Here is a 21,733-nt window from a genome sequence, read left to right on the forward strand (position 1 = left end):
GTGGTAGGGACTCGGTGAGTTATAGCGCTGGTGGTAGGGACTCGGTGAGTAAAAGCTCTATGACTCAATGAGTAAAAGCGCTGGTGGTAGGGACTGGGTGAGTTATAGCGCTGGTGGTAGGGACTAGGTGAGTTATAGCGCTGGTGGTAGGGACCTGGTGAGTTATAGCGCTGGTGGTAGGGACTCGGTGAGTTATAGCGCTGGTGGTAGGGACTCGGTGAGTTATAGGCTGGGGGTAGGGACTCGCTGAGTAATAGCGCTGGTGGTAGGGACTCGGTGAGTTATAGCGCTGGTGGTAGGGACTCGGTGAGTTATAGCGCTGGTGGTAGGGACTCAGTGAGTAAAAGCTCTTTGACTCAGTGAGTAGAAGCGCTGGTGGTAGGGACTCAGTGAGTAAATGCTCAATGACTCTGTAATAGCACTGGTGGTAGGGACTCGGTGAGTAAAAGCGCTGGTGGTAGGGACTCGGTGAGTAAAAGCGCTGGTGGTAGGGACTCGGTGAGTAATAGCACTGGCGGTAGGGACTCGGTGAGTAAAAACTCTGACTCAGTGAGTAAAAGCGCTGGTGGTAGGGACTCGGGTGAGTAATAGCACTGGTGGTAGGGACTCGGGTGAGTAATAGCACTGGTGGTAGGGACTCGGTGAGTAAAAACTCTATGACTCAATGAGTAAAAGCGCTGGTGGTAGGGACTGGGTGAGTAATAGCGCTGGTGGTAGGGACTCAGTGAGTAAAAGCGCTGGTAGGGATTCAGTGGCGTCACTGATTTTATGACATTAGAATATAAAGAAATTTACAACTACAATCGGACTAATGATTTTACAAAAGGTCCCCACAAAAGTATAAAGGTCCCCACAAAAGTATATCTTTAAATTATTAAACAAGTCTGTTGATTAAATTAAATTATAATTTTACTTTAAAAGATCAAGAAAATGTCAAAATAAAAATGAAAGTTTTGACAACCAAAATGTACCTATTCCGTAACATATAAAGACACACAAACAAATCTTGTCTTCTTGCTCCTCTGTAATCTTGACACAGCATTGCTCTGATTTTTCGTGAAGATGTGTAGCATGAACACTACTTCACTCTATACCGATCACGACCCAACAAGTATTGAGAACAACCATGCTTCTCAAATTTGTTTTACATACAGGACTTTGCACTATCCTTTTGAATCTGGATAGAAATTTGACAGACTCAATTGTTAACGGGCACCTTTTTACTATCACACTCTGATATTGAGATGAGATATTACGACTTACAATGTCCCTTTTTATTTCGTCACTGACTGACCAGCTTTTGAAATTTTGATATTCTACAACACAGTGTTTGGTCTCCTGTGTTATATTTGTTTTATTCTGTACCGGCCTGTACAACAGTTTCGGCCTTCTCTGTGTTATATTTTTATTGGGACATATAGTAACAGATTTGCCTTCTCTGTACTATGAATTGGTCACCCGTTCACGGACTGACACAGTACAGTAGCCTGCACTATGCCTTGCTATCTTCCGGCCCCAAACGTACTTCACACAATCAACCCTGCATTATGTGAAGGATAGCTAGTGACGTTTGGCGACAGAGACGTTGTCATCACAAGATAGCATAGCAACAGGTTTGAAAAATACCAACTCGTGGTTGCCTAAAGCTAATATCCCATTGAGACTTAAGCTCGTTCCAGTAACGTGACAGCCCCCACCCACGTTAAAATTTTACTTTTTTGGTGGTTTATTACATGAAAATAAATTTTACAAATGGACAATGAGTAAAGGTATTAAGGGAATTCTGTATAAAATTTCCTGTGTAGAGTCACATTTGAAAAATTTCGCAGTCTATCTGTCTCTGTCGTGTCAAGGGCATCTTTATGGTCGCATGTCTCTGTCGGTGTGTCTCCGTTATCTGGAGTCCCTGTCTGGTCAGTCTGTGTGTCCATAACGTCTGTGGTCTCTCTGTCTGGTCAGTTTGTGTGTCCATAATGTCTGTGGTCTCTGTCTGGTCAGTCTGTGTGTCCATAGCTGCTCTCAACCAGAACATTTTGTTGTCACCGTCAAGTAAGTAACGGACTGGTGCAATTAGGGATGGAATTGGTGAAGTGGAGAGGGTTTCAAGTGTTGAAAGGATACAACAGTAGTAACAGTAACAGGAATTTTGTTAGGTCATCAGCGGTTGTCTCCCAAAAAAAAAAAAAAACAATGCTATAAATATGTCTACCCCCCCCCCCCCCAAAAATCCAAAGGCAGGTCAAAACTAAATGATCGCATTCCAAGACAAAAGATGGAAAGCAACCTGAACAAGGAAATTCAATCAGTAACGTGACCTCGCCCATCATGGAGGCGGAAAGCGCCACCAGGGATCTAGCCATGTGTGTAATTAGCAATAAACTACGGGTATCATGCTCGTTAAAGTAGTAGAATCAAGATCACTGAACAGAAAAAAATAAATAACATACAAAACCTTAGTGTAAAACACACAAATTTATTAGCTACACTTGAATGTATAAAATTTGCAAAGAATCGAGGGAAAAAAAAAATATAGCGACATTAATAAAACAGAAGTACAGTAACAGTAGTAGTAGAAGATAGGATGACTACATAGCCTCATTGGTCGCAACTCTGAAGCCAGCTGTTCAGATCAGGCCTTCGTTACTGTGACTTCCAAAGCATACCATAGGCCTGATTAAAGTAAAATAATCTCAAAGCTGACCACAATCAGCAATGATGATTTTTTGTGAAGTTTTGCCACTGTCAGAGCCAAAGCTTTCAATTTTCTTGACAACATCCATATTCTCAACAACAGAACCAAAAACCACATGCTTACCATCAAGCCTGTCGGGGGAGGAAAAAATAATTTAAATTACATCCCGATAGTTAAACAAAACATTTGAACTTACTGTGAAGTGGGGCTTAAATTTAATCAATACAGATGCCTACTAACTGCATCACCTTTTTGTCCACTTCAAACGGTATCTCTGAAGATGGCACCATGTGGTGGATATATTTGTACAAATATGTCTCGCGGATATCTTTTCAGTATGAGTGAGGAAAGGTGATATTGTGGTGTGCATGTTTTGAGTTTAGACCTGTTTGTCCAGTTGTAAGCAAAGCCAACCTGCCACATCAGTTGGGAGTTTTGGGATAAAATTCAAGGAACTTTGGCTAAAATGCAGATTATAACTTTACTGACCAAAAATTCAACAGCAATGCGTTTCAACGGTATAATCAGGAATGCCCTTTGCCAAAATCTAAAAAGCCTGAAAATTCTCGTGAAGACCATATTATGAAAACAGGGTGTCCAGGGAAATCCAACCTTAAAATTTCCTACCTCGAAGTGAAATTTCCTACCAGGTATTTTATCAATTCTTGCCATCCCAAAGCGTTTTTTACGCATTAAAAAAAAGACAATCCTTGTTAAAATAAGTCTTACCTCAACACAATCCATATTTTAAAGTAAGAGCAGAGTTGAAAATGACTGGTCACAAACATTTCTCAGAGCACAGATCATGACCCATCCACACGACTATAATCTATAAATTTGAATTTCATTAAAATTTACTGAGATGCAATCCAAAATGTGTCTCGCAGCAATTTTTGACAACATTCGGAGGAATTTCAAAAGTTTAAAAACTGATCGCAACAGATAAAATCTTATCTACTTAGTGAATGGTACCGTGTAATTATAAATGTCAAAAGCCACAACCCTTCCCCATTTTCAATTTTAGAAAATACTCATGTGATTTGTTGGTAGGTATGATGTGGTTGTAAGTTATGGTACTAGTGGTAGAGATGATAGTGTAGTGGTAGCTGTAATGGTTGTAGTAGTCGTGATTGAGATGGTGGTAGGGATGATGATGTTCAGAGGTTGCAGTCGTGGTGGTGGTGGTGGTAGGGATGATGATGATGTGATGGTAGTTGCACTAGTGAAGTGGTGGTAGTGGTAGGGATGATGATGATATGGTGGTTGAAGTAATGTTTTGTTTGTTTTTGTTTGTTTGTTGCTTTAGGTCTCTTCCAACACAATTGAGGTTATATGAGAGACCGCTGAAACAAAAAAAAAAAAGCAATCTAACAAAAATAGTACAAATGTAAATCAAAATCATAACCTAAAGATATCATAAGCTAAATTATAAATAACCAAGAACAAACAGGCAGAAGATTTACAGAAAAAAAAAAATATCCCCTGTCAAAAATACAATCACAAACCAAAGAAGCAGGATAGGCTAGTAAAGAGAAGAAGAAACGACATCACTATCGGATCGTACACCCATGCGAACATCATAGTTATATGATTCAAGGGTGATGCTCCCATCCAACCACCCGCAGTAATGGTGGTGATGTTAGGGATAGTGATGTGGTGGTTGTTATAGTAGTAGTGATGGTGGTGGTTGTAGTAGTGGTGGCGTTGGTGATGTGGTGGTGGTTATAGTAATGGAGGTGGTAGGGATGATGATGTAGTGATGGGTGTAGTAGTGGTGCTGGTGATATAGATGATGATGTAGTAGTTGTTGTAGCAATTGTAGTGTGGTGGTGGTGGTAGGGATGATAAGTGGCGGTAGTTATTGTAGAGGTGGTTGTTGGGATAATGATGTGGTACTATTTGTAGTAGTGGTGATGGGGATGATGATGTGGGGTGGTGGTTACAGTAGTGGTGTGGTGTTGGTGATTGGGATGATGATGTGGTAGTGGTTGTAGTAGTGGTGATAAGGATGATGATGCGGTGGTGATTGGAGTAGTGGTGTTGGTGGGTACGATGATGTGGTAGTAGTTGCAGTGATGGTATGGGCTGTGGATGTGGTAGTGATGGGGATGATGATGTGGTGGTGGTTGCATTAGTGAGTGGTGTTGGTGATAGGGATGATGATGTGGTAGTGGTAGTTTGAAGTATTGGTGGTGGCAGGGATGACGATGTGGTGGCAGTTGTAGTAGTAAAATCAGACCTGCCACTTCACGAAAAAGGAAATCAGTATGACATTGTAAAAAAATCAGTATCTGGGGAAAAAAATCAGTATGAGACGTAAAATTATCCAATTATCCCCCCCCCCCCCCTTTATTTTTCCCCAACACCCAAAATGACACGCACAACGCCAATCTGGCAATCAGACTACTAACTTATTTAAAGATGGTTGCACTTGGTAACGAGTCAGAAGCCAGGGACCACGGTGGTTTACCAGTACAGCTCGCTGTCGCTTCACAAAGGAAATGAAAACTAAATAACGCGCCGTGTGTGTTTTCTATCTGTGTCAGGGTTGCCAGATTATTTTTCAACAAAATGCCAGGGGAAGACTCAAAAAATGCCAAAACACTCAAAAAAATGCCAAAGTCTGTTGACTCCCACCCCCACTAAGAAAACTACTCACTTTTGATAGACAATTTACTATCATATCCTGGTGGCTTGCGTGTTTTCTTTTCTTTTTTTTTTTTGAATTATACTAAATTTCCTGTTGGGGTAATGAAATAATTAAGAAAAGGTGTCATTTGAAGTATAATATACAAGAAAAGAAAATGCCAAATGCCAAATGATTTTTCTAATGCCAAACGGTTTTCAAAAATGCCAGATTTTTGGAATCTGGCATTTAAAATGCCAAACTGGCAACCCTGATCTGTGTGAGGGCATCACAAAGAGGCTCGCTTCGTCATGTATCTATCGAGGTATCGCGGGACGGGTCAAAGTTCACGAGACTTGAAAATTTTAACGTGCAACGTAAAGCACAAAGTAAACGTAAAAGAGAGGGGTGGAGGGCTGCGGGCCCTTGGTCACTTGGTGAAATCGGTACGATCGGCATGCAGATCGGGAAATCGGTACGATCGGCAAGTAAATCGGGAAATCGGTAAATACGAAAAAAAGGTCTTGCAAATCGATATGATACCGATTAATCGGTATGAACGGCAGGTCTGTAAAATAATAATTTTGTGCACAGCAGATGCCCTTATTACATTTTTGATATTGCAATTTAAAAAATTCCTAATTTCTCATTTTAAAGGAAATTTCACCCTCAATCCCATTATTTCCAACATTTCCGACCAAGCATGATATTTCCGACCAATTTCCAACTTTCCGACTTCCCTGGACACCCTGGAAAATATTTCGTGCAAAGTTATTCATCAAATGCTACCGCCCTTAATCATAAAAAATGATACATATCCATCTAGCTAGTGTAAACCTGTCTCTGAGTAGACAAGTGAGACCGATATTTCGGTAATTTTGGTCCATTAAATAAAAACCATCAAAGTTATGACAATGAAACTTAAAAAACACACCATCAGAAACATTGAAACTAAATCAAACTAATTCATTTGTTCAATGACTTACCAGGATGTCTTCGCTACAGTCAAAAAAAACTGAGATCCATTAGTGTTTGGGCCAGCATTTGCCATTGACAGGTTGCCTATGGGCAAATAAAAAGGGATGCAATGAGAAAGGAATAGAAAAAAAAATCATATCAAATGACAGCACAAAAAAATTCATATAAGGTGAAAAATAAATTCACATGGAATTTAGGAGAAATGTTGAAAAGAAAACAAAACAAAACAACAAACAAATAACTTAGAATAAATTCACTCAAGAAAGTTAAAAACAATGTTTTCAAGATCCATCATTGATTTTCTTTCTATTTCCTAAAAGACGAGGTGTATATCATGGGCGAAAGTTCAAGTTGCCTGAGAGACAGACCAGTGAAGCCAGTTTGCCTAAAAAAGATGTTAATTTAAATATTTTGCCATCTGCGACTCACCAGTTGAGAGCCAACCTTCCCAGAGTGAAAAGTGTAGTTAATTCTATAATCCTAAAAGTGGACCGTCTTGTTTTAGAAAAAATTTTTTTACAAAAAATAATGTAATTTTTAAAAAAGAAGAAAAAACAAATAAGTATTTAGTCGGCACGATTGAAAACAATTTAAATTTAAAGGCTACCATCAATCCCAAAGAAAAATAAATTATCTTCATTTAAACACTCGCAGCAATCTCTAGTGATCACATGATTACCCGGTTTATGGAGACACTAAGATATGTCATCACTTTAAATTTGTATAGTAAAAGGCTCAGGAATCGCAATACCAAGCACTATTATTATTCGAAACACCCCAAAGACGTGATCAAGAGACCCCAACCATGGTACTTATTTTGATGCTAGTGTTGGTATAGGTTATAGTAGCGATGATGCTCTAGTGGTCGTGGTGATAATGATGATGTGGTGGTAGTGGTTGTGGTAATGTCAATGCCGTGATGATGGTTGTAGCAGTGGTGACTACTACTATTACACTACTACCTTTGGTTCAAATATGGGAAAAACCAACCTATGTAATATATATGTTGAATACCCCAAAAATAGTCTTAGTCCATTTCTTTTAACCTACAGCGTTCTTACAGCTCCCCATTTAATAATAATAATTTAAAAATTAGACATACAAAATAGTGAAGAAAAAAAATATTTAAATTTAAACAGTCAAAATAAAGTATTTTCAGTTTTATTATAAAGGGAAATAATCCATTTATGTTTATTGGCAATACAGTCCTTGATTGAGGGCTTCATTGTCATAGATGTTGGTTCTATTTTATTTTCACTTGACAAGTTCTATTTAACAAGAAGTAGAAGCTTAAATGAGATATGAGACCATTTGAAGTATAAAATAAGCTTATATGCATAATTCAATGCAAATCTTCAAAAATGATGTGCAAGGTTTTAGTGAAAGCCAGCGTTCAATAACCAACTGAAAACAAATTTAGTACAAAATGTGTCCGCTGTAAATGTAAACATATCAAATGTGTGACAGAAAAGTGACACATGTGTTCAATTGTCACCTTTGAAGGAAAATTAAATAGGACTGGTGCATCGGTATTTCCCAGTATTAAAAGTTAAAGTTCCGGTGGTGCAATAATGATCAAGCCGGCAGAAGAGTCAAAATGCTGGCAGCCGATTATTACACTAACTAAAAAAACGGAATTTCCAGCATATGCCGGCAAACTGGTGTATATATGATTTTTTAGTGCCGTTTAAAATTGTGACCTATTGAGAACCCTGTTCTCTAATAATAAATGATCTGACATGGCATTTTTTTGTTTTAAAAAATCCTAAATTTTGCAAGCTAACAACTGCAAAATTTGCAAAAACTTCCAATTAATTTTCCTAACAACACATAGGTAGTTCATGAAAGAGAAAGGCATTTGTTTTTATGGGTTTCACACTGCTTGCAACAAATGTAAGGTCATATCAGCGCCAGGAAAAAGGAACAAAATGAACTCTTGTGACGCTCTTCATGAAGTAACAAATTAAGTTTTTCTTTTAAATTGTCTTTTCTTTCTCGCCTTAAAAAAAAATCTCTTCAAAATATAAACTATTTAAAAAATTGCAGATTTTGCGGTCGCAATGCAAATCAGCGTTATTTTGCAGCCACAAGTGATGCAAAAAACTCCATGCCAGAACAAGTATCAGTGTACACAAATACAAAAAAAAAGATGGCTGTCAGTACTGTCAGCAACTAGGTGTTCGTGTTAACATTACCTGGTGCTGTGTGTTTTAATGTGAAGTTCTCATCCGCAAATTTCGTGCCATAAATACTTTTTCCTCCAGTGCCATCACCATTAGTAAAATCTCCTCCTTGGCACATAAACCCAGGAATGACACGATGAAAACTAGAGCCTTTGAAGCCAAAGCCCTTCTCACCAGTGCAGAGAGCCCTGAAGTTTTCTGAGGAACACAGGAAGTTTAAATTTCTAAATAAGGACATAAAGTAGATCAAAACCCTTGGTTATCCTATTTGCTATATATAGGGTACCAATATTCTCAATTTGTTTAAACGGAAATCGATTCATTCGAATTATGCAAACTCATGAAGCAGAATCATATAAATCTAAGGAGAAACAAATAGAGGGGTAAGGGATGAAGGAAGAGGGCATGGGGGAAGATGAAAGAGACATGGGTAGCCTGATAACGTAGTATATTCCAAGCTGGATTAATTAGGATGGCTCTTTTGGATAACATCAGATGCCACTTGACTGCCAATCTGATCCACACACTTGAGTTTTGGGACAAATCGTCACAACAGCTTAACCATTTCACGTTTTTCTGATGAAGTCACTGGCGGGGTGTCCTCTTCATCACTTCTTTTGTGCCCTTCAAGTTTCTGCTTTTGCTCTGTGCATGTTCACTTAACTCTTCGCCGGTATCGCCGGTAAAGGCACCAGAGCACTGTATATAGATTGTTGTCAGAATCCACTTGCAACCCTAGCATTGTGGCCATTGACCCATGACCATGACACTACCGAGGGATGCAAGTAAATTCAATTGCTCACACCTGGGATGTCTGACAAAGGGTATGACCATACACCAGATTAGCTGTCATGGTAGACAAACACTATGATCTACATTTCTGAGATGAACAGTGTGACCACACACCCGGTTGGCCATCCTCGGGAACTGAATTTTTTCTATATGAAAGGCCAGACCCTTTCCAGTTCCCAGCCGCTTAACCTGATCAAGTTCCTCACCGCTATACCAGCAATGGCCATTATTGTTCATTGCGTGAATGACTATGACAATGAATGTATCTATACACATGACCTCCTTTGTATGGAGATTTGAATGATCTTAGTTAACACGGGAAGGATTAACTTTCAATTTCTTTGTATTCATTCTTGTGGTCAAGTTACATCGTTTGAAAGCGGAGGTGAAGAGTGATAGTACTATGAAATTATGTTGATGAAGAGGAATGGGAGACTGACAATAGTAATAGTGACGATGAAAGTGGACATTTTCAGCTTCAGTGAATGATGGTGGTGCTGGGGATGTTTTGACTAGTGGTGGTGAGTGGTCCAAGCATGCTATATTTTTTAAAAATCACAACTGGTGTTAGCTCTTCAATATCGCTAATAATGCACAGAATTTATTGCATTTAAGAAAATCATAGCTCAGCGATACGGTCTTTGCTTTGTACCTGAAAGGTACAGAGTTCGATCATCCGCGACAGCATCACCTCGCCCTAGCTCAATCTGCGGCACTGCACCGAAGCAGACGCCTGGATTATTCCAGTCTACCCTTGGAAAATATAATTTCTTCCTCATATTCATTGTTAACATTCCATTCCTTCTTGAACAAATTTGTACCACAAACTAATTTCACTGAGCCAACGTATAACCATTCTTTTAAATTAAAGGTTTGTCTTTTTCAAATTCCGCCCAGTGATTTCGACCATCAATGACTCACTGTGACATTGACAGTTACTTTTGTGTGTATCGTGTTTTTCTATCTACACTGCAAATGTGAGTAGTATAATACACACAGACACCTATGGCCACTCACACACTCCTATCGCCGATTAGCATAAAGACACCTCTCTGCTTATTCTTATTATTACTTCAACATTAGTGCTCAAAGTTGGCTATAGAGGTAAAAGAAGGATGTGATCAGTGATACACTCCCGACACACACACACACAAACCCCTGTTAATACCAATAAAGTAAATAATAAAATTCCACTTATTCATCCTCATGTGAAAATTTTCTTAGTGTTCATTCAAAGGGAGGACTGGAATACGCCAGGTGTTAGCCGCAAATTTGAGGGGATATTCAAACTAGATATCTTTCAGGTACGAAGCAAAGACCATACAGTATGATACTGCTGAGCCACCCCACCCCCCCCCCTTTCAAATGTCATGGCAATGTACGGTTTCCATGAACGCTTCTCCATGTACCGTGGGGGTTTGAAGAAAACTTTGCTGGACTATAACAGCCACCAAAAAAAAATTTTTTTTTTAAAGGGGCAAGATGGCTTCGCACGTTGAGTAAATTCAACCGTTGAGGCTTTTGGGCTGAAATTTGGCCACGGCCCTGAACAGCAAAGATAGTCAACAAGAGCAACGGGTGGATTTCAGATCCATGACATCAGATGATGGAAGTGGTATCACGATGGATGGCGCAATAATGACTGGCAAAACTGAAACCCACTAGCAGAAATTACTTTTCCAGAATATCCCCGATAGTCTAAAATAAGACTGACATTATCGTGGATTGGAACTACTATTAGGCTTTGGAGTCTCCATGAAAGATTATAATAAAGGGTCTCAATTTTGACAAGTAAAAGACGGAAAATAAAATTGTTAATCTAAAATCAGCATATAGGGATTGAGATTAGCGGAAGATTAGTGTCCCTTGATTGGACATCACCAGCAGAGAAGTTATTTGTAAGCAAACCAACTACAAGCCAAGCACTCCAAATACAAAATTTATTATTCATAATATTTCTGTACAAAAATGCATATCACAATCAACATAGATCTTTTCTTTAGTTTTCTCCATTATGAAATGTTAACAAAATATGATGAAGACTACAAATTAAAAATAAAAGATGATAAACAATATAATACGATTAGACAACCCCTCCTAAACTTACTGAACTTCCCGCTAATGATTGGTACTAATAACGGCGCCTGTCTGTCAAGATGCGACTTCCAACAAAGGGGCGCTACTCTTAAATCTGTTTTGAAATCTCATTCCCTATAGGCTGAAAAAATGAGGAACAAATTATCTCACCTGCTGTCTTGGGAACTACATCAGCTCTGAGCTGTAGATGAAAAAGTAGAACTATGTAAAAACTGGAATATAATGTAGGCGACTATGAGAAAAAAAAAAATCAAAAAAGATAATAGATCCATATACTGGCTAATCAAGTTCATTCTGCATGACAGTCTGTACTATCATAGTACTAAAACATTTGCCTCGTATCCACACATGCAGAAACCATCCCCTAAGGGCCTGGGCAGAAGCCCTTTGTTTTTGTTTTTAAGGCGCTTGCAATAAATTTAGGTCATATAAGCATCAGTAAAAAAGAAGAAAATTGGATAGTGAAAAGATTCCAGATGTACAACAAAAAGGACTTGAGGAAAAAGACAAAGGGGAATGGTTCAAATAGGGAATAGATGTAGATTCCAAGAGCACACTATCAATGTACTCTCTGAGATTACCTAAATGTTTTCAGCCAAGCACAAAACCAAGTAGATTCATTCCAAGACAAAGACAGAAAGCAAATTGGAAAACAGATATAGGGGGATAGAAGATACAGTGTCTCCCTGCCCACTATGGGAGGTAAGGAACCCCACCCAGACAGAAGCCTTTCAATCCGGGCTACTGTGGGCCCATTAAAAGCAGGCAAGTCCACTATTAACAATGTGTATGTGACACCTGTGATTTATGACAAAAACCAGTTTTCACATTCAGTCATTTGAACAAACCATATGCTGCAAAAATAAATAATACTGGTGATGATTGTGGCGGAATTAAACATATATGGTGGTGGTAGCAATAATGATGCAGTTGTAACTACTATTACCACGATCATATTCAGTGATGACAATAGCAAAAGGAGCAAAACTCAGCTGTTTTGGTTCAAATAGGAAACAGATGCAGATTCCAAGAGCACACTATCAAAGTAGTTTGAGATCACCTAAAAGACTCGTCCAGACAAGCACAGTTCTCCAATAAGAGGAAAACACTCAAATGTTTAAAAATCATATATATAATATGTAAATAAAACATAGTACAGCACATAACAGAGAGATGATATACAAGACAAAAAATATCATCTCCCATAACCAACTATACATTTGACTGTTTCCCTCCCAGCCAGGGCCAGGACAAATCCAAGTAATCCCAATCCAAGACAAAGACAGAAAGCGTGTTGGAAAAGAGATATAGGGGGATAGAAGACACAGTTAGTACCTCCCTGCCCACTATGAGAGGTCAGGAACCCCACCCAGAAAACTTAGCCTATCACTCAACCATAAACAAAGCCATGTTACATCTCAAAGGACACAAAGAATGAAAGTTCCCCACGTGTGTGTGTGCTAGTAGAAAATTCCTGTACTATATGTGTGCATCTGTATGTGGGCTCTTTGTGTGTATATGCGTCTGTCAGACTAATACTAGGCTAATGTGTGTAGTAATAAGGTGTAAAGCCTTGCGCCCTCTCATTCCACCACTCAACTATTCAAATAGAAAGAAGATTGTTACAGGGTTCATCAAGTCTTACTAAGTTTGCTCTCTCTCAATAAATATCTTATATCCCTTTAAGAAAATGTAAAAGTTGTACCATAAAATATTGCCATTAGCTAAAAAAAAAAAGTATATTATCTGGGATGGGTGCTAAATATTGAAATACTGCTAGGCGAGCTGCCATTGTTTCAACTGATCAGCTGTAGCAACTAGGCACAGTCGTAACTTCCGAAATGCAAGGTCGCGTCAATTGAGTTAAACCAATTCCAAAAGGAGAAAAGGAAGTGTCAATTGCCCTGGAGTGAGTCCTTGGTAGTTGACAGTTCACCTGCCAAGAAGTCAATTTGGAACTCTTCATCTGCATGCGGTGATGTCAGTCGAGCCTAGATATGCGCGCATACGAATCTCGAATACCGGTACTTTCTTCCAATCATTCATTGTCAATCATCGAGAAAGGATCAAGACAACACTCGTTTTCAAGGTTTCAATTAAAATATATCAAAACAACAATTACTGTTTTCCGATTCAATGAAAAAAAATATGAAGTGACAAATTCCTACCAAGTCCCAGACTTTAAAAAAAAAGTAGAATTTCCTTTGTTTTAAAGGAAAATATACTGCACATCGTCATAATAAGGAACAATTCACATAAAACAGTTGTGCAACAAGATCAATCCGTGGCAGTTAATAGTAAATAGTTGGAAGATTTACCAACTGGCAAGGTCATAGGCAAAAAGAGGAAATAGAAAAGACAAAATGAAAGAAAATTGAGAAATAAAGAAAATGAGTATGAGAGTAAATATTATATTAATTGACGTCAGTCCGTGGCAGTTAATAGTAGATAGCTGATGATTTACCAACTGGCACTGTCCGTGACTAAAAGAGGAATTGAGCGAGAGAGAAAGAAGAAAATGGAAAAAAGAAAGAGAAAAACGAGAGCATTGTGTGTCTGTGAGAGAGAGATGAGAAAATGACAGAGAAACACACACACACACACACACACACACAGAGGAAAAATCGGCACAAAGAGAAAGTGATAGAAAATGACAGAGAGAAAAGAGAAAACGAGAGAATCAATATTAACATCACTCCGTGGCAGTTATGAGTACACTTGCGTAGATGAACTGACAGTCCTTGGCAATTGATTTGACAATAGGGTTCAACAGTCGTGACATCATTTCCCTCGTGATGACGCATAGTAACTGGTTCTAAACTATCAAAATAAACGAGCATAAAAGTGTATCCAGAGAAGAAAAATTTTATAAATCTGATTATGACTCGACATTTATACATTCTGATCACATGACATATGAAAAAGTTCTAGCCAGCATGAAGAATAAATGTACCAATTTTCTCTGTTTAGAACCAAGCAGCTGGTTGTCAGGGTCCTTGGCAATAGACTTGCCTCTCGGACGATCGTCATAATGTAAACAATGGCAGTGATTGGTAGGCGCAGCAAATTACACAGATTTTACTATCGATGGTATGTGTATAAGTAAAATATCCACCGTTCAACCGCTTGATCAATAAAACTAACACAGAAAACTATGTGTAAATTTAAATGTTTATCTGATCGAGAAAATCGTGTGACAACTAGTCACCCATTTGGCGGTATAAAGACAATAACAATGATCATTGATTGGTCAATTTCATTCACGTTTCTGTTTATAAACAAGCAACTATGTTTGTCCGAGCACGTGTGAGGGTGTGTCACAAATTCCATGTTTTGATTGGTCAAAATCTACTGGTTAATTTGACACTACCATTCCAAAATGGCAACTCGAACAATATCACATATTTATGATGTCACAACTTTGTAAGAGTGTTAAGTCAATTATCCTCCCTACTACTACAAAAGAATCTATAATAACCATCCACAATAATACTTATAACAGCTCCATTAAAAGGTATATCAGCTAACTAAAAGGTCATGCCATTCTCATGCTTTATGTCTGGTGGTCATACAACTAATTTCACCATGAAATGAAATACATTGCAAAGCATTTATAAGATTATAAGTATAAGATAAGTGATTGGGGGAAAAGGCTGAAATTCAAACTATCATACAAGCACCACATCAATGTCTAATAACTAATAGTAAATATACTGACTTGCTCACCTGGAGTGAAGTGATATTTACCCAAAGGAAAAAACAAATGGAGCCAAATCCACAATTAAAATTAAAAGTAGCTGAAATATGGGTCCTATTAGTCATAAACTGTCTATATGATCACTAGAAAACAGAACTATTCCTGGGAGTTTTTGGTTATTTTTGCTCAGTATTCCGCCAATGACAAAATCTCAGACTCAGAACAGGGGAAGTAGTCCATATTTAGGATTTTTTTTTTCCTTTTGCCAAGTTTTGGTTAACCTTTGCATTTAATTATTTTTAAATTAGGTAATTCTATATAATTTGAAATATCTATATTAATGGTTATTCTATACTTCCCTATGGAAAATGTCTTAACTGTCAAAAATATCGCACATTGAAATTGAAATAAAAGTAAAAGCATATATAAGACTCCCGATAATAATTTTGAATCCATTGAATACTTATGGGCCTACCATACTTATGTATCGCATATATCTAAGTATGCATTTTATATTATAATGTATATCATTATTTAATAAACATCTAGCCTATCTTGTTATATAACTTATGACATTCGATGCATAATCACGGGTCTTCCCCGAGTCTGAGTCGCGCCAGTACGATATGGAAGTTCTTCCGGGAAAAAAAACAATATTTAATTTAGTGAAGAACCTGTGACATCCGAAGTCGATCAAACTTCCCTATTGTAATTCATTATTTCCGCCAAAAAATAGATCTATGATAATTCCCGAGATGCCTACTTGAAATTTGGCTCACAGGAATGCCCGACACTCCAGAGTCGGGGGAATTTCAAAATCGAAAGAGGAATTTCCGCATACATGAAAAGGCAAAAGCAAGATGGCGGTAGGGATCTCGCTTCAGTGTACCAATGCCGGCAAGTCATCGATTATCTACGACAAGAACGATGCGGCAAGTTGACAAGATCCATGAAAATAAAATGCCGGCAGAACTGAAATGAAATGTATTTAAAATGACCACACAATCTGGATCCGCGGTTACCACGGACTAACTCCATGGCAATAAACTTCGGAATCCAAATAAAACACATTGACGTTGAACTTGAACAGCAAATTACCATGAATCGACACGGCAAATACATCGCACCATTACCGTGGCCTCTATAAAATAAGACAAACAGCAAATAACTTCAAAGCAATGACAGGTTTGTAATAAAAAGTGAAAGACGAAATGCCAGTCAATTACTAAGTAGCTAGATAGGCTTAGTCGTTAGATAAAGTTTTTCTGTAAACGGAGTCGCTAATTAGCATTCCAGCAAAAACGTGATAAATGGCCTCGAGAGATGTGACTAATTATTTAGGCTAAAAAATTCCATTATGTGTATGAGTTGTGTGTGTGTGTGTGGAAAAAAGGGGGGGGGGGGGGGGTGTTTACTTGAGCTTTCAGTTCATTTTGTTTTTTTTATTTTTATTTAAATTTAAAATTAGGTAGAGCCCTTTATATAATCTATCTAGAAATGCTAAATCTCTAGGTTTCAAATTTCAATTTTAAAAAATTTACCTACAATCATAATAATAAAAAATACAAATGATGATAAAATTACCTCCATAATGATTCGGCCGAGACTTTTGCCGTTTGCAGTGATATCAAAATAAACACGAGGTCGGCTGGCCATTTTTATCACTTTCCTAATGTGTGTCGCGCTCAGATCACGAGGATTTTGAGTCAATCAGGTCAGTTGAGTTTATCAGAGGACACGCCAAAGAGCGGCTTACCGTTTATATAGTCTGAACGGAGCGGAAAACGCGCATGAGAGCAAAATTAACCAATGAATTCAATGGAGTTGTGCCGACACTTGGTGGCGGGAAGCATAGCGGGGAATCGAGTCGGGAGCCTCTCGCTTTCAGACTTTCCAATTTGGCGTTTTTAATGCCAAATTTCAAAAATTGGCATTTTAAAAAGATGTGTATTCCTTTCACAAACACATGTGTTTTCTCCCTATACCAGTGTACGGAGTATATGTCACAGAAAAAAAAGAAGAGGGACAGAAGCGACAACAGTGGGTGATACGTCATGCAAAGTGGGGAGTGAGATGTCGAGCGCTGCCATGTCATTGATGTGCAACTAGGGACGCTAGGCAAGGTGAAAAAGAGAGCCCGGTTCTCCTGAATATCCAATCCACTCGGTCGCCTCGCCTCCTCCTCCTCCTCCTTATCATCATCATCATCATCATCATCATCACCATCATCATCATCATCATCATCGAAGTACATGCAATTAAAGCAATATATGTACATGTATGTATACCTTTCAAATGACTGGATTGCATTCCCATGAATTACATTTTGCAAATGCGCTATCGCTTATTATTATTGTTATTATTATTATTATTATTATTATTATTATTATTATTATTATTATTATTATTATTATTATTATTATTATTATTATTATTATTATTGTTATTATTATTATTATCATTATTATCAAAAAATGAGATCAGTGGTGTCAAAGGTTCTTTTATCGAAATCCTTTCAATATCACTGCTCACAAGGACCCCAGACTTTTGCAACCAGTCAAAGTGTTGCTCCTATGTATTCGTAGACCTGATTACCCACTAAATGAGGGTCTGGTTACCCACTAAACAAATGATGCTTCGGCCAATCAAAGAATGACCAAGAAGCCATCCACGAACTGAGCAAGCAAAAGACATCCTCCCCGCCACAACCTGACAAATGAATGTCCACAATCAGTCCGTCTGCAACTTATCGACTCACGGACGACCTCAACAAATAAGTTAAGAACAATTCAACTAAGTTTGAGCAACAGAATGAGAGAGGATGAAAAATTAACTTACCCATAGCCTAACTTTAATTATAGTCAGATTTTTAATAAGTGGCGCGTGTTTTTCTTCTTTATCTCAACTGTCCCTCAATGCACTGCTGCAAAAGTTTGTATGACCCTCTGAATCAATTTGTCTTAATCAAAAAATATTTTTTCATTAATTGTAAAACAATAGGAAAGGATTTCTCTTATATCAGCTACATCAAAATCGATAACTGGTAAGGATCGTCACTCATCGATGATTTACGGTATCAAAATTATGATTTTTCCGCTTATCCATTTTGAAGGAATTCGTTAAAATGGAATGCTCGGTTAATTGAAATTTAAATGATATACGTACAGTATCTGAATATGAAGGAACGAATGGCAATCCTTAACTATCAGACATCTACATTTTATAACTATCACTATACATTGCTGATGAAAATACAAATGAAAGTGAACATTACCCGCTTCCAACATTATTTTGATTGCTAAATTTATAGAAATAGCTTGTGTTTATGCCAAAGAGGATTACATAATTTTAATGTAGACTGGTCAAGAGTAGAAATTCATAAATTTATGACTCTATGTTTCTACAAATAGGTATTTGTGTTCAGCAATAAAAACAACTACAACAACACCACCACCAACAACAACAAAAACATACTGGACACATCAATCATCACATTCTGATGACTAGGATGAGGAAAAGGAGAAATGGAACGACTTTGGAAGGATTTCATGGCATCACTCTATGCAATGAAATGTAATTTTCCTCTAGTTTGCGAAGGTTGGAGCATGTCTTTTTCCAATCTACCTTGTTATATAATTGATTGTCTCGTCAGTGAGAGTAAATTTGATGTTCCACCTCTCAATCTTTCCCTTTAGTTGGGTCCAAATGAGCTCGATTGGATTGCGCTCACAGTGATATGGGGGAAGTCGCGCAACCTCGTGTCAAAACTCCTTGAATAGGCAGTCTGCTTTGAAAACTGTTTCTGGGTTGTTTCTTTTCGCTAAGATATAGTTGGCCCTTTGATAAATTCAGAATAATATGTAGTGTTGTCTCATTGGAGCCATGAAATCATATCAGCTTTTATAGTTGCCGAAGTTGGAGCCTTGAAGTGATCATGGGCCACCGAATGGTAGTGTTGTCCAATGCAATACAGCTGGGTGCTTTGAGGAAAGGCAGCAAACGGTTCTTTAGCCAGTCTTCAAACACCTATGCATTGACACCAGAATGATAGTCACTTACCTTCCAGATGATGCAGAAAAGAAAAAAAACTGTCTTCATGGGCTTAATATCTTTGAAGAACTACTTCAAAATATTCTATGGGTTTAGAAAAAAAAAACAAAACATTTTTTGATCGTATATGCTGATGAAAAACCAGAGGAATAAGTAAGTTTATCATTTCATATAAAGTAACAGTGACATTGAAACAATAGAGAGAATATGTACACAAACAATGGCATTTAAATTTGTTAATCCTATTCAACTCCCAACCACACCAAGATCAATAAATGAGATACAGCTATGGCAACTCCTCGCACTACCCGCCGCCCGATCGGCGACACCCTGAAACATCCTTTCTGTGTGGCATTGAGCAACTTACCTCGCCATTGCTTACTTTGCGGCGTTGCACTGCGGCTGAAGCTTGGATTATTCCAATATTCCCTCGGAATAGACCTTGAAGACAAACTTCCCATTGGGATAAATAAAGGGAATTTTATTATTTTAAAATTTTTAATTACGATGAAAAATTATCATAACAAAAGTTCAGTTCTAATTTCGTTAGCCCTAGAAATCTCAGGCGTCAGCCGTAATGCAGCGCCGCAAAATGAACAATAGGAGCTAAGTTTCTTAATCAAGGGAAAAAAGAGATGCCGACAATAAGGTTCGAGCCCGGTTCTCCTGAATATCAATGCAATATCTAATCCACTCGGTCGCCTCGCCTCCTCCTCCTCCTCCTCCTCCTCCTCCTCCTCCTCCTCCTCCTCCTCCTTATCACCATCGTCATCATCATCATTATCATTATCTTCATCATCATCATCATCATCATCATCATCATCATCATCATCATCATCATCACCATCATCATCATCATCATCATCATCATCATCATCATCATCATCGAACGGAGTACATGCAATTTAAGCAATAAACATTGGCCACCCCAATCTTCTCTTTACCCCTCGCCCCAACAAAATACCGCCAGATCAAACGAAACTTTGAGACGTCAACATTAGCGGAACCGCAACGAGGTCAAACACTTCCTACATCAAGGTGTCTCTCTCGGCGATGACGGCGGTGTATACATATCAGTCAATGTACAGTCGCATCGCCGTATTATAATTTTAGTGTAGTTGGTTCGAATCCTGTTTAGAAAGTCTGAAATGTTTAGTTAATAGTGACATTTGATTTTCATCTCATCGGTGGAAATGGTGTTTAAAATGGTTCAATTTATATCCAAATTTATTTAGCCGATCAGGTGGTTGGTAGCAAAGTTATTGAATATTTAACTCCGAAGTCTTTTGATTACAATTATAAAGAATATATCATGGCACAATGTGGTTTCTTTTTCTACAACATTATCAAATTACCCAGGCCCTCAAACTGTTAAAATAAAAATATTTCCAATCAAAATATGTTCCGTGTATAAATATCGTTATTAGTAACGTACATATTTTTCCGCTAATTAAGATTCTGAAGGGGGAAAAATAATCCTTAAAAAAAAGACAGTTTTCTCCCCACACCACTCCCTCTAAAATTCAGAATTAAAAATAAAACAAAGACTGTAATAAAAAAAACAAACATTTCTAATGTCTTTAATTTTTTGGCATCAAACATATTGTAAATTTGACGATGGTCAAGAATCCAAAGTCATAACAGCGAAATTCGAAAACAAATTGACCACTTTTTTATCGGCCATGTCTTCCGACCGTCGGAGGGAGGTCGAAAAATAAGGAAGAGCCAGAAAATCTGCCGGCCGCGGTTAACTGGTAGGAACGGTGGTGATTTTCGCCACACACGCTCCAAATTTGCGCCTTTTCCGCCAGACGGTGGTTACCCCGGCCGGTCTGTGGCAGCTTTTGCAGATCGAGGCGCTCAGTTTATATCGGAGCTGATGTCTGAGGTATGTCGACTCTTGACAGTGAGACAGACAGCTCGCGGTTATACATACCATACTCTGTGTAGTAATGGACTAGTGGCGCGCTGAAGAAATTAACTGCAGAACATGAGAGAGATTGGGACAGGTATATTAATGCCGGTTTGTTTGTTTTTTTTCCTATATATGGAAGCACCACAGGAGTCGCTAGGATTCTGGCCATTCGAACTGCTTTACGATAGGTCGGTGAGGGGACCTCTTACTATTTTGAGAGAATTGTGAAGAGAAGTGGAGGATGAAAAAGAAAAGACAACTAAGCAATGTGTTACCAATATGTTGTGGATCTCAGAGAGAAGATGGAGAACGTAATTAAACTAGCTCAAAAGAGTTTAGGATCGTCCTCACTGAAAAGCAAACGATATTTGGACGGAAATGCTAGACAGGGGTCTTTCCAGAAAGGAGACAACATGCTGTTACAACTACCAATAAAGCCCAACAAGTTGCAAGTCACAAGGCCTTAATATACCGTTCAGAAGAGAGTTGGAAGGAACGACTACACTATTAAAGTCGATGATGATGAGAAGACTACCATATCAACCAGCTGAAAAGGTATTATGAAAGAGAATCACAGGAAGCTCCAGTGTGTAATTGCAGCTATCGTCAATGAAGAGGCAGTGGCCGATGAAATTAACAGAGATGGTGGTAATGTGCAAATAGACATCCATGACGTCACAATTGGCACAAAATTGACAGCATC

The 21,733-nt window shown here is 38.2% G+C and overlaps 1 protein-coding gene and 1 long non-coding RNA gene across 2 annotated transcripts; one reads left to right on the top strand and one right to left on the bottom strand.

The window, feature by feature from the left end:
• Positions 1-2,453: 2,453 nt before the first annotated feature.
• Positions 2,454-16,809, bottom strand: LOC144972903 (peptidyl-prolyl cis-trans isomerase-like). The gene is made up of 5 exons (XM_078914703.1): positions 16,650-16,809; positions 11,519-11,549; positions 8,492-8,677; positions 6,305-6,380; positions 2,454-2,823 (listed from the first exon to the last, which is right to left on the bottom strand). Exons 1-5 carry the CDS (start codon positions 16,719-16,721, stop codon positions 2,691-2,693), a joined length of 498 nt encoding a protein of 165 aa, XP_078770829.1. The 5' UTR covers positions 16,722-16,809; the 3' UTR covers positions 2,454-2,690.
• On the top strand, positions 16,129-20,608 carry LOC144972904 (uncharacterized). The gene is made up of 4 exons (XR_013645447.1): positions 16,129-16,250; positions 17,054-17,188; positions 18,476-18,638; positions 20,086-20,608. It is a non-coding gene; the product is annotated as an uncharacterized LOC144972904 (long non-coding RNA).
• The last annotated feature ends 1,125 nt before the right edge of the window (positions 20,609-21,733 follow it).

The sequence above is a fragment of the Berghia stephanieae genome, chromosome 5 (assembly GCF_034508935.2).
Source record: "Berghia stephanieae isolate SIO BIC M18660-M18661 chromosome 5, UCSD_Bste_1.3, whole genome shotgun sequence".
Classification (NCBI taxonomy): domain Eukaryota; kingdom Metazoa; phylum Mollusca; class Gastropoda; order Nudibranchia; family Aeolidiidae; genus Berghia; species Berghia stephanieae.

Coding starts and splice junctions, on each gene's coding strand:
- LOC144972903 (XM_078914703.1), bottom strand. CDS start 16,721: ATGGCCAGCCGACCTCGTGTTTATTTTGATATCACTGCAAACGGCAAA. Junction 11,550..16,649: donor TCGGCCGAATCATTATGGAG/GTAATTTTATCA, acceptor TTTCATCTACAG/CTCAGAGCTGATGTAGTTCC. Junction 2,824..6,304: donor ACTGTAGCGAAGACATCCTG/GTAAGTCATTGA, acceptor CTCCCCCGACAG/GCTTGATGGTAAGCATGTGG.